This window comes from Mytilus trossulus, chromosome 4 (assembly GCF_036588685.1).
Source record: "Mytilus trossulus isolate FHL-02 chromosome 4, PNRI_Mtr1.1.1.hap1, whole genome shotgun sequence".
NCBI lineage: Eukaryota > Metazoa > Mollusca > Bivalvia > Mytilida > Mytilidae > Mytilus > Mytilus trossulus.
In genome coordinates, this window is record NC_086376.1 from 51,930,776 (window position 1) to 51,944,254 (window position 13,479).

A 13,479-nucleotide genomic window follows, 5' to 3' on the forward strand; every position below is an offset into this window, starting at 1 on the left:
GGCCATTTTAGGACCTTATCGAACATACTCCTTTGTCATGTCTTAATAAAACACAATAAAGCTGACGGTAAAATCAGCCTCTATGTTCCTTGTTGTCATAACTTATTGTTTTTGTATGTGACTATCATAGAAAGTTGAAGAAAAATGTATGAAAATTGAATAAACCACGCTCTTTTTGAAAAGATAAATGGCCATGATCGCAAGTTATGTGGGTCAGTCATGTGACTTAATATTGTAAAGTGATAATTTACTCTATGAGAAGTTTATTTTTATAAATATGTTTTTATTTTGTAACTTTTCGATTTTTTAAACAACTGTTTAAAAAGCCCAATTTAGAAATTATGAATGAAAACATGACAATCCCAAAATTACAACCTGAAAGAATCTAATTAGGAACAAGGTCAACCTGTCACTAATTTGTTTTGACATCGATTATAGACCTGTTGATTGAGGTGTGACAATCCGCATTAACAGCTAGAATCATCAAACAAAAAATAAAAATAATGAGATTTTAACAATTCATTACCGCACTAATGACATTAATTATAATTATTAGACTGATTCATAATTATTTTAGAATGTAGGACAGAAAGTCACAGGACAAAAAGTCACAGACAAAAAGTCACCGACAAAAAGTCACAGGACAAAAAGTCACAATTCATTTTTTTTGATTATTTTTTTTAAAATAAAAAACGCTTATTTCTACAAAAATATTTTTGTATTTTTCTTAAACAATTGTATATAAACCAACTTTGTTAACAAAATTTATCAAAAAAATATCTAAGATGATCAAATAATTGTTAAAAACCAAATTTTAAAGTGGCTTGGCACTTAAATGGCTTCCTGGTGCCTAGAAATCTTTCTTTAGCGTGATTAAAATTAAATAAATCATCATTTTTCAAATATAATGACACATTTCCCAAACTTTAATATTAATATATGTATTGAAAAGTAAATGTTTCAAGATATTTCTCTTATATATTCAAACAATTGTCAACAGATTATTTGTGATACTCTTTTCCTTGATACTCAAACAAGTCATTAAAAAAAAACTTGGTTTAAAAAACCAAACTTTAATGAATATTTATCTCAATCTAATAAAATTCTTTTTCATTTGTTAGAATATTTGCAATTTCATATTTATTACATATTCAGGATGGAATTCTCGGACATTGGTGTCCATTTAAAAAACTTCCTGTTTACCGATAAACTTCCTGTTTGCTGATTTGGGATGAATATGTAGATACGACAATAATTAAATTCACAATATATCAATACAGTGTATACAGTCTTACTTGTACAAGATGTATGAGTGTAGTAAGTATAGCACATCGTAACATATTATGTTCAGCTGACTCTTGCCACAGAGCTGGTAGATAGTGGATCAAGGCTGTGGCATATTGTTGTATCTTTGGTCCAACTCTTTCAATCACAAATGATATCACATGTAATACTTGCATCTGCAAATTAATTCAATTTCAATCTCATGTAAGAATATTTGTAAGTGAGGTATGCTTTTGTTTACATAAGGTCATGGTCTTTGTTTTACATTTGTCATTTCTGGGGCCTTTTATTTATGACTATGCCCTAAGTGTTTTATCCATGTTGAATGCTATAAAGTGACCTATAGTTGTCAATTTCTGTTTCAATTGGTCCTTTGTGGAGTGTTATCTCTTGGCAATCATTTCTACATCTTATTATTCTTATATATGATCAATTTTGCATGACATACAAACTATACTGATATTTCAAAAGGTGAACTGCAATAAAAACATTGATCATTACATATATTTATTGAAGTAAGTAAATAAGCAAGAGTCAGCTTATATATGTAGAAACAACAATTAACATGAGTTTAAAAAACCCATATTATAAATGACTACAACATATGTACATAACATCACCAAACAAATGAGATGAGCACTCATAAGCGTAACGATGTAAGCACATTTAATTTTTAAATAAGAACCAGATGCTCAGCTGGGCGCAGCTTTATACAACCGCAGAGGTCGAACCCTGAACAGTTGGGGCAAGTATGGACACAACATTCAAGCTTGATACAGCTCTGAATTTGAATTGTGATTAAATAGTTGAAACAGCATAGGTTTCTGACACAGAATGAATGTGGTCTAATGAACTTAAAATTCATTTTTTTTATTTTGAGCAATTCGCTATGCTGTTGAATATCCTTAAATTTTTTTTTTAAGAAATTATCTTTTCAATTTCTGAAATCTGAAATGAGAAAAATTGTAACCCCCCTCCAATTTGTTTTCACCTCCCCTTTCCCTTATTCCAAAAATAATCTCAAATCAAATTTCTAATGGAGTTTGCATCAATAACTACTCATCTAAATACATCATAAAATATTAAAAAATAAAATGACATTTAGTCACGGTTAAAATTAATATTTATTAATACATGTAAAAGTAACATGTACAGCTAATCATCTCAAGACAATCATCATTTCTTAATACATACGCTAAACACATGTTATTGACTGGAAACTACAAAATTTCTTATTTGGGCCCCTTTTTTGGCCCCCAACTTATTGAAACCCCCCTTGGAGCAAGAACCCCAAAACTCAATTCCAGCCTTTCTTTTGTAGTAAGACCCCCTTGTAGTATAATTTCAGAGATCCATACACTTAAACACAAGTTATAGTCTGTAAACTAGTAAAATGTTTCTTTTTGGCCCTTTTTATGGCCCCTCATTCCTACATGTCGGGAAAATTAACCCCAAACTGAATCCCAGCCTTCCCTTTGTTACATGTATATGGAATCTTGTGGTACAATGTCAGAGAGATCCATACAGTAACACACAAGTTATATCCAGAAACTAGAAAAATGCTTCTTTTGGCCCCTTTTGGCCCTTACTTCCTATCCTGTTGCCCCATAACCCTAAAAATACATCCCAGCCTTCTACTTAAGGTATTAAACATTATGGTACAATTTCAGAGCAATTGAAATACTTATACACAACTTATTGTCTTAAAACTAGATAAATACTTGTTTTTGGGCCCCTAATTCCCAAACCTTTGGGACCAGAACCCCCAAAATCAATTCCAACCTTCCTTTTAAGGTTATAAACATTGTGTTAAAATTTTATTGAATTCTATTTACTTATACTAAAGTTATTATCCGGAAACCATGTGTCTTCAGAGGACGCCAACGACGACTAAAACGTGATACCAATATACGACCAATTTTTTTTTTAATTTTTGCGGTCGTATAAAAAAAGATACAAAAGATTGTTTTCTAGCTTAATAAACTTACTTTTGTGTCACATTCTCTAACCTCTTGTAGAAGTTGAAACAACAAAGAAAACAAGGTTTCCAAAAACTGAAAAAAAGGTAGATTAAGCATTTACAGAAATGCCATGGCAATGAAATTTGGTCTTATAATAAACTCTATCTTCAGAATGTCTTTTTTCCCTTTTTTGTTTTTCTTTAGAACTTTTACATTCAGACCTAAACCATTGTCATCAAGATATATTAATGTTGTCAACCATTGGAGAATGGCAAAGTTAAACTTCAAAATAAAACTTCTGATCTATCTGAGAACGAGCAATCCACACATTGTCTATATGGAAAATAAACAACCTGTTTTTAAGCCAGCTTAAGACTTCTGATTTCTTTTCTTTTGTACAATTTCTATTTTAATTTTTAAAGAGCATTTTATTACCATATTCATTCTTCTTTAAATAAAGCTTGTGTATTACAGGTATCAGCAATAATTAGAGAAGTGAATGTAGAAATAGTGCATACATTCAATATTATTAAGATTTAATCACACTTACAGGTAAAAACTGATCAACACTAAATTCAAAATCATCCACTGGTAATACTGTTAAGGAATTTTATATCAAAAGTGAAAGAAATCTGAACAATTTTACTTCATATGTAAAATTGACCAACAGTTTCTGATGAAATTATGCAACATTTGGAAAAATGGGGTAAGTTAACTGTTGAAATGTTTGAAAAACTCAGTATTTTCTACCCTGGGAATTGATAACCTTAGCTGGGTTTTGTTTTTTAGTGTGTTCAGTGAAAAATACATGTACAGACATTATTCAGGTTTAAGACTTTGAATTATTCTTTAACTAGTAGAAAAGGATATCAGTTTTCAGTGTCTGAGCAGCCTCTAATCTCACAACCAAATCCTCCTCCTTTGCCAGGAGAGGTATCAAAGCTTGGTATAAATTAGGTCTCAGGCTTTGTGACATCTTCACTCCTACCCACTGCCCAATCAACCATATCACTCGTCGTCTAATTATTCTGTAACTGTAAAACAAAAATAAGTGGTAATTTATAATAATAAAGTTTGCAGTGCTTCTCCATCTTTTTTTTTCTTATAGATAAACCTATTCATCTTATTGATTTTTTTCAGCCATTACTGCATGGCCATCACAAACATTAAAAAAAAACTTAAATGTATAAGAAAAAATGTCTGACTCAAAAATGCAAAAGTGATTGTATGACATCAATGTTCAAAAGTAGCAAAAATCTCGAATCAAGTGTCACAGATTCTGAAATAGCTATAAAGATCTATTGAGCATGAACCTAGTGCATTTAAAAGTTTTCAAAGAATGCTTAATATCATTTCCTTAAGAGTATATTGTCTTCAGTACATGTTCCTATAATCTTTGCATGTTCTACATCATTTACAAACAAATAAACTAGCTACTTGAATTTAAAACTTATATATATATATAGCGATCCGATGGATACATCTGTTGTAGGGTTGTCACTGACTCAGACGTACTTATGAATATAATTATTTTCTGTGACTGTATCTTACATTAATTTGTAGGATCCTTTACTATAGATAATTTAGCTGATCTGTAACAACAACATCTTCATGTCTTATATATCATGTACTGTAGTACGCCGCTAGATTAAAACTGATGTGGAAAGGTAACACATGCCCACCGAAAGCTCTTTTTTTGAGAGCCCAGGTGGTAGTGTGGTCTAGGCTGCAGTGCAGGCGATTTGGTGTCACGATATCAGAGTAGCATGGGTTCGAATCCCGGCTAGGGAAGAACCAAAAATTTGCGTTGTTAATAATTGTTATTAATCAGTACACGAGCCTAGATGATGCAGATTTACCTACTTTACATGTCTATTTGTTAGTTCTGACAACAAATGACTTGTGAACCATTCATCAAAATTAATATCATCAAACAAATCAAAGGCCGACAGTCCTACAGCATTATACACTGAAATAAAACATCAACAAATATAAAAAAAACACATTATAAATCAAAGGCTGACAGTCCTACAGCATTATACACTGAAATAAAACATCAACAAATATAAAAAAAACATATTATAAATCAAAGGCCGACAGTACTACAGCATTATACACTGAAATAAAACATCAACAAATATAAAAAAAACATATTATAAATCAAAGGCTGACAGTCCTACAGCATTATACACTGAAATAAAACATCAACAAATATAAAAAAAACATATTATAAATCAAAGGACAACAGTCCTACAGCATTATACACTGAAATAAAACATCAACAAATATAAAAAAAACATATTATAAATCAAAGGACAACAGTCCTACAGCATTATACACTGAAATAAAACATCAACAAATATAAAAAAAACACATTATAAATCAAAGGCCGACAGTCCTACAGCATTATACACTGAAATAAAACATCAACAAATATAAAAAAAACATATTATAAATACATTTTAATGAAACAGGAATTAGAGTATGAATTCTACATTATCTTTAGGTTCATTCTATACTAAAATTAATTGTACCATGCGCCCTGATAACACTTGATAGAACTGAAAAAACACAAGCTTTAATCCTTTATGCACCCTCTGAAGTATGAAAAATAGGTATATCGACCTTCATTTTCATACCTTATTATGTAAAATAATTAAAGTTGATTGATTTTTTTCACCTACTGTGGATTCAGTAATTTTCTTGAGTACCAATTGCAATTTTTTGTAGATTGAGGAAAACCTGCATTTTTGTGGATATTTGATTGTAAGATTTTTCCAGTCTGCATACATTTTTATAAAAAAATTGTACTTTGTTGAACATTTTTAAATTCCTGGCCCCTCCAAGTAGTATTTTTAGTATACAGGGCCTGTACCCACAAAATATTAAAGAAAAAAAATCCACATAATATTATTTCCTACCTACCTGCATCTTTTCTTAAGACAGCCATTATATCATTAGGATCACTGTTCAGTTGTATCTGATGGACCATCTCTATCAATACTGGTGATAATGACATTCTATTCTCTTTAAATAATGCCAAAAATAAAGCCTCTGTACAGGGCTGCAATTAAAAAACGAATCCAGGATGCTAACATTCAGTTTTCAAATAAAGAAAGCAATGATACAGGACAAGCAAAAATTAAAACAAAATCCATGTAAATAAACAACAGTTAACATCACCATTTAATAAACAAATATCTTATTGCAAAACCTTATTCCTATTTTATATCTGCCAACTGACCTAATTTTTGTGGATCATACCTAGGAATTTAGACAATCACCAGAGAATTTATCACCTCAACATAGTCCAGCTCATCAAATAAGATTTCATCGTATATTCCAATTTCTTTATATTCTAGATCATTAAGACTAATGATGTCTAAAATGCTAAATTATCTCTCAAATTCTGTTTTTCTCGAATAGGAAATGTATTTTCTAACAGCAAATATTATTCATTGGTAAATATCAATAATCCTAAAAACATTTGGAGTTTAAAATACAACTGAGTCAGAGAAAAATCTCAAACCTGTTTATCTCTTCTATTTGATTATTTTAATAATACATAATTGTATATGTTTATAAGCACAATAATACATGAGATAAAAAGATATAAATAGTACGGAAGACAACTATACAAAAAGTAGCCTCGGTAACATATCAAACAGTTTCAGTATGGGTACTTGAGATCTTATAATGATTTTGTTCTTTTTGTCTCATTGTTAATCAACCAGATTTTTTTCTTTCTAGACTTAAAAAATCTAACACAATCTAGAATGTTTATCATATTCTTACCTTTATTGAATATCTATATGAATCACCTATTTCTTCTTGACCTGTAATTTGAAAAAAATAGTTACACATAGTTTCACATGTTTCAGATTTAAGTGTAGACTTCTAAATTCTTCAAGAAAAATTATACCCATATAAATGACCAAGCAAAATGATAAAAATTTAAGATTCTTTCTGTCATTTATAATAACTATTGGGGAAAAGAATTTTATTATAGATTTTCATAATATGAGTCATTTCGTTACTTTATTTCATAAAAATAGTTTTGCATTGATCCAAAAACAATAACTTTTAAAACTAGAGGTTCTAAAGAGCCTGTGTCGCTCACCTTGGTTTATGTGCATATTAAACAAAGGACACAGATGGATTCATGACAAAATTGTGTTTCAGTGTTGGTGATGTGTTTGTAGATCTTACTTTACTAAACATTCTTGCTGCTTACAATTATCTCTATCATTAATGAAATTGGCCCAGAATGTGACGGTGGAAAAAAATATTTTGTAAAAATTTACAAAAATTACAAAAGTTATGAAAATTGTAAAAAATTGACTATAAAGAGCAATAACTTTATGGGGTCAATTGACCACTTTAGTCTTGTTGACTAATTTGTAGCTCTTACTTTGCTGTACATTATGGTGTTTACAGTTTATCTCTATCTATAATAATATTCAAGATAATAACCAAAAGCTGCAAAAGTGGTTTCAAAGATATGAGCCAAAAACTGCACTTTACCCTATGTACTATTTTTAGCCATGTTGGCCATCTTGGTTCGCGAGCGGTGTCATCAGACAAATCTTTTAAACTAAATACCCTAATGGTGATTGTGTACAAGTTTGGATAAATTTATCTTAGTAGTTTCAGAGGAGAATTTTTTTTTTGGAGATAACAAATATTTACAAAAAATTGATAAAAATTGACTATAAAGGGCAATACTCCTTTAGGGGTCAACTGACCATTTTGGTCATGTTGACTTATTTGTAGATCTAACTTTGCTGAACATTAGTGCTGTTTACAGTTTATCTCTATCTATAATAATATTCAAAATAATAAACAACCAGATGCTCCACAGGGCCAAGCTTTACACGACCGCAGAGTTCGAACCCTGAACAGTTGGGGCAAGTATGGACACAACATTCAAGCTTGATACAGCTCTGAATTTGGATTGTGATTAAATAGTTGAAACAACATAGGTTTCTGACATAGAATGAATGTGCTCTAAGACCTTTAACTTAAAAACTTTAAAACTTAAAATTGGACATTTACCTATTATGGTCCAATATCCAAAATCTAAATACATGGTTAGATTCAGCATATCAAAGAACCCCAAGAATTCAATTTTTGATGAAATCAAATAAAGTTCAATTTTGGACCCTTTAGACCTCAATGTGGACCAATTTGATAACCAGGCCCAAATATCAAAAATCTAAATACATGGTTAGATTCAGCATATCAAAGAACCCCAAGGATTCAATTGTTGTTGATATCAAGCAAAGTTTAATTTTGGACCACGATTTGGACCAACTTGAAAACTGGCCCCATAAGCAAAAATCTTAATACATGTTTAGATTCAGTATATCAAAGAACCCCAAGGATTCAATTTTTGTTGAAATCAAACAAAGTTTAATGTTGGACCTCGATTTGGACCAACTTGAAAACTGGGCCCATAATCAAAAATCTAAGTACATGTTTAGATTCATCATATCAAAGAACCCCAAGAATTCAATTTTAGTTAAAATCAAACTAAGTTTAATTTTGGACCCTTTGGACCTTAATGTAGACCAATTTGAAAACAGGACCAAAAATTAAGAATCTACATACACAGTTAGATTGGCATACCAAAGAACTCCAATTAATCAATTTTTGATGAAATCAAACAAAGTTTAATTTTGGACCCATTGGGCCCTTAAGGAGTAGGTCCGGTCCGGTAAGGACTGATTTTGGCCTCAAATATCAGTTTCATCTGACAAAGGTTTTGACCACTTTTTGAACATTTATTCGCTATTTCGTATGATTCAAATAATTTATGTGAAAGATTTTAACTTATTAAGTCATTTAAAACAATCTGATTCAAGCTCAAATGTGTTCAATATTTTGGATGAACACCAATGTGGCCACTTTCGTTTTACACGGAAACCGTCTAAAATTTAACTAAAATGCTGGAATTGTGAAGATTTCAGTAATTTAGCATGACTTGCTGGTGCTAGTACCCAATATATGTGCATTGTATTGTCAAAAACAGCTCATATTTATGTAGCAGAACCATTCTACTATCCAATAAATAACTAAAAGTTTACATTTTAACAATTTTGTAAAACTCCTTTATTTTGGGGCCAAAATGGGGTCTTACTGGAATTACTCCTTTCTAACCTGTTGGGACAAAAACTCCCAAAATCAATCCCAACCTTCCTTTTGTGTTCATAAACCTTGTGTTTAAATTTCATAGATTTCTATTTACTTATACTAAAGTTATTGTGCGAAAACCAAGAAAAATGCTTATTTTGGCCCTTTTTTGGCCCCTAATTCCTAAACTGTTGGTACCAAAACTCCCAAAATCAATCACCACCTTCCTTTTGTGGTAATAAACATTGTGTTAAAATTTCATAGATTTCTATTAACTTAAACTAGTTATAGTGTGAAAACCAATGTGTCTTGGGACGACGATGACGCCAACGTCATTCCAATATACAACATAAAAACGGCAAAATTTTCTTAAAATTACCAATTTGGGGGCAGCAACCCAACAACGGGTTCTCCGATTCATTTGAAATATTTTAGGGCAGATAGATCTCGACCTGATAAACAATTTTATCCCATGTCAGATTTGCTCTATATGCTTTGGTTTCAGACATATAAGGCAAAATCTTCATTTTACCCCTATGTTCTATTGGTTGGTTGGCCAAGTCACCGGACACATTTTTTAAACTAGATACCCACTGGATGATTGTGGTCAAGTTTGGTTTAATTTGGCCCAGTAGTTTCAGAGAAGAAGATTTTTGTAAAAGTTAACGATGCCAGACGCCGCTAGACACAGCCAAGTGATGAGATAGGCTCTCATGGCCCGTGAGGCCAAGTGAGCTAAAAACTGACGTACCAAATACCAAAATCAAACATACCAAAAACATCAAATCACTTAAATTCCGAGAGAATTTGTAATATCTGAGCAACCTGTAAAAAAATTCAATATTGGATGAAAAGCTTATCATTTTTGCAAAAAAAGAAACTACTTAATTTTTTTGGAATTTATAATTTGGACAGGTAGAATTGGGATAAAATGAATACCTTGACAAAGAAGAAATGATTCTGTGGACAGGGTTCATTTCTATTGGAGTAATAGTTTGTCTGTTCTAATCTATTTTGATCTTTTTTACATGACAACAACAGCCAGCAGATCTGAAATACTTACAAAATTCTTCTGGATCTGTATCCCAGGTATTCAGATCTTCAGAGGACAATAAAAAATACTGTGACACTAATCTTCGACAGATTTCTGACAAGGTAGCAAATGTGAAAAATTCTGTTTTTATTTTACATGATTCTTGTCTCATAGGCTCTGTTAACTCTGAAATATAATAATATCTTTATAAGAGTATGTCAAAATTCTCAGCTCTAAAATCTATTGGAAAATAACTATGCAACAAGTGTCCATTAATATCATTGATGTCATGACTTTTTACAATTACAATGCCTTACATTATTTAATGGTTTAACAGTCAGCCATTGCGCCAAAATAGCTTAGTTGTACATTTAATTTGTAGATTCTTGTCATTAAACAATTGAAAATAACTTTTCTTTGAATAGGTTTTATATATATTTGCAGTTTATGATAATTGAGCTCAATGTTGCCATATAAAATTATCTCCCTTAGTAAATCTTGATATTTCAGTTTCTAACATATAATTTGGGTTTGCAATATAAAACTTTTCAGGGTGGGGAGAAATAAAAAGAATTAGTTACTCCAAAATACCTGATGAGTTCCTTAATGGTTTATACATATCACACAGTACTATTGACTTCATCAAATTAAAACAATTCACTGTAAACTTCTCAAATAACAGACCTGCAAATATAAAACAGTTAAAAGTAATTCTTTAGAAAAAAATTGTATGATAAAAGTCATTTTTCTTCTTGCCATTTACCACAAAAGAAATATCAAATATCAAATACATATTTATCAATAGACATCTTTAGCTACTGTTGAAATGAAGTTGCAACAGAGATATAATGTAACACTGTTTTTATTAATTAAACTTTTGAACACAAATTATCAGATTGTCATCACTGAGTGATTTTGTTTGTTTTTAAATGTTATGCATGTTCATTATTTTTTTGGTTAAAAAGAACACTTTCTACTTGCAGCGCTATTGGCTATATTGTGGTTGTAAGTTTTCATGAGTGGAGGAAGCCAGGGTGCATGCAGAGTGAAGAGAACCATAACTTTGGATTATCGGACTATCTTTATCAATTAAAGCAGAGTAAACCTGCCATATGCGGGGTTTAAAACCACAGCCTCAATGTTGACAAGCTATTGAGACAGTAGTTGGACTACAACGACAACTCTGAAACTAGTGCATCTTTGATTTGTAAGCAAACAGACTTAACAAGATGATTCCAATAAAGACTGGTCCCTGATACCTTTTAGTAATGATGTTACTGACAATTAATGCTTCAAAATATATAACTTACAGGTGTATGATAATGTACAATGACAGGTCTTTGGAATTTCCATTTCCCAGGGAAAGAAAAAAATCTTTGGGTAACTAAGTGAAAACTGAGGTACCACTTTCCTGTCTTTACGAGGCACCATTTGGTGCATTGTATTTTTCTTTGAGAAAAGTCAGTTATTGGACAAATTCAATTATAGAAACTGGTTCCCTGAATTATTTACTTGCTTCCGTGCATATACAATGGTAGTTTGTTATTAACTTATCAGTAAACAACAATGGAGGTCATGAAGCCATGAGTTTGCATAGATACTTTATCTACACTGATTCATCTAAGAAACGGAAATTATTAAACAGTAATGTAGTCAAACCTGTTGTATGTTCAAAAATAAAGTTGTTTATGGATTTTTTTTAATTGTTAGTTCATCAGTTAGCCTTTTTTCAATTAAAAAAAAATTGGAACGGGAAAGTGAAAGTGAAAACTGATAAGGGAAAGTAAAATTTTAAGATAACTTGCCCGTGGGTAAGTGCATTTACAAAATAATTCCGAAGCACTGAATAATGTGCAGAAACAAATCATAGTAAATTCAATAGCAATGATGTAAAACTTCTTGCATTTCAAATTTTTTTGGACATGAACAGAAATCAAACTAGGAAACAATATATTTGCCTACCTTTCTCTGACTCTGAGAAGTTATAAGCTACTGTTAACTCTAATGATGGTCTTATCAATGGTATAAATGTAACAGGATGCATATCAACCAAATCTAACAACTGAAAGTAAATGATAATTTTAATCATGTTAATATTCTTTTGCCCTTTTTCCTTTCATTTGCAGCAGTCATAAAGTAAGGAAGTGACCAGTTATTATTTTAATACCATAATCTTCATTCACACTAGATATATATACAGGTCAAGCAATTCTGCAAGGTGCCTCAATATTAATTGAATGTATTTACAAAGGTAAAATGTATTTAAAAATAAATCAACATAAGCCACAATTCTGCAAGGTGCCTCAGTTTTAATTAAATGTATTTAAGGAATGACTGCAATAAATGTGGTGCACACTGAATAACGCGCGTAGCGGGTTATTTAACAGTGGGCACCACAGTTTTTATGTTATTTTGAATAGACAGAATAAATATTACAGTAATTTCTTATAATTTAATTCTAAAATCCATTTTAAACCGTAGAAAACCATGAAAAAATGTTGATGACGACCATGACTAAATTATGTCTATGGGCTGATAACAAAATAATGTCAGCCAATCAGAAGAGGTGTTACATCCAAAATTAAATTTTTTACAAAGGTAAAATGTATTTAAAAATAAATCAACATAAGCCACAATTCTGCAAGGTGCCTCAATATTGATTAAATGTATTTACAAGGGGTAAAATATATTTAAAAATAAATCAACATACACGAAAAACTGTGAAGAACAATAATTAAAATCCAAACTAAAACAATTTTAAATAGATGACTAGATGACAATACTTTTGTTTGCATCTCTAATTGCCACATGCAATGTTTGTGAAATAATATCTTTATTTATTGATATTTTATTGACTATTTTTCAGAACATGGTACTCAAATTAAGTGATATGGAAGAAAGAGAATATATGACATCACAAGCCTCAGTTATTGACCTTGCCTAGGAAGACATTGATAAACAAATTGTCATCAATATCGAGGATATTTCATAGCTACAACCTATTGAGGAATCTCACCTATCAATGAGATTGTAGTTGAAAATATCCTACAAGTTTGTAAACTAATTGAT

At 30.8% G+C, this 13,479-nt stretch overlaps 1 protein-coding gene across 1 annotated transcript in view; it reads right to left on the reverse strand.

Annotated features, from left to right (window-relative positions):
- Nucleotides 1–13,479, reverse strand: part of LOC134715490 (importin-11-like) — a 52,600-nt gene that overhangs the window by 23,593 nt on the left and 15,528 nt on the right. Inside the window, exons 8-17 of the mRNA XM_063577695.1 lie at nt 12,373–12,472; nt 11,002–11,094; nt 10,441–10,596; nt 7,041–7,081; nt 6,171–6,309; nt 5,109–5,214; nt 4,116–4,279; nt 3,796–3,836; nt 3,273–3,338; nt 1,296–1,460 (exon numbers count right to left, since the gene is read on the reverse strand). Coding sequence (XP_063433765.1) covers nt 1,296–1,460; nt 3,273–3,338; nt 3,796–3,836; nt 4,116–4,279; nt 5,109–5,214; nt 6,171–6,309; nt 7,041–7,081; nt 10,441–10,596; nt 11,002–11,094; nt 12,373–12,472 — 1,071 coding nt within the window. The remainder of the gene's footprint in view (nt 1–1,295; nt 1,461–3,272; nt 3,339–3,795; nt 3,837–4,115; nt 4,280–5,108; nt 5,215–6,170; nt 6,310–7,040; nt 7,082–10,440; nt 10,597–11,001; nt 11,095–12,372; nt 12,473–13,479) is intronic.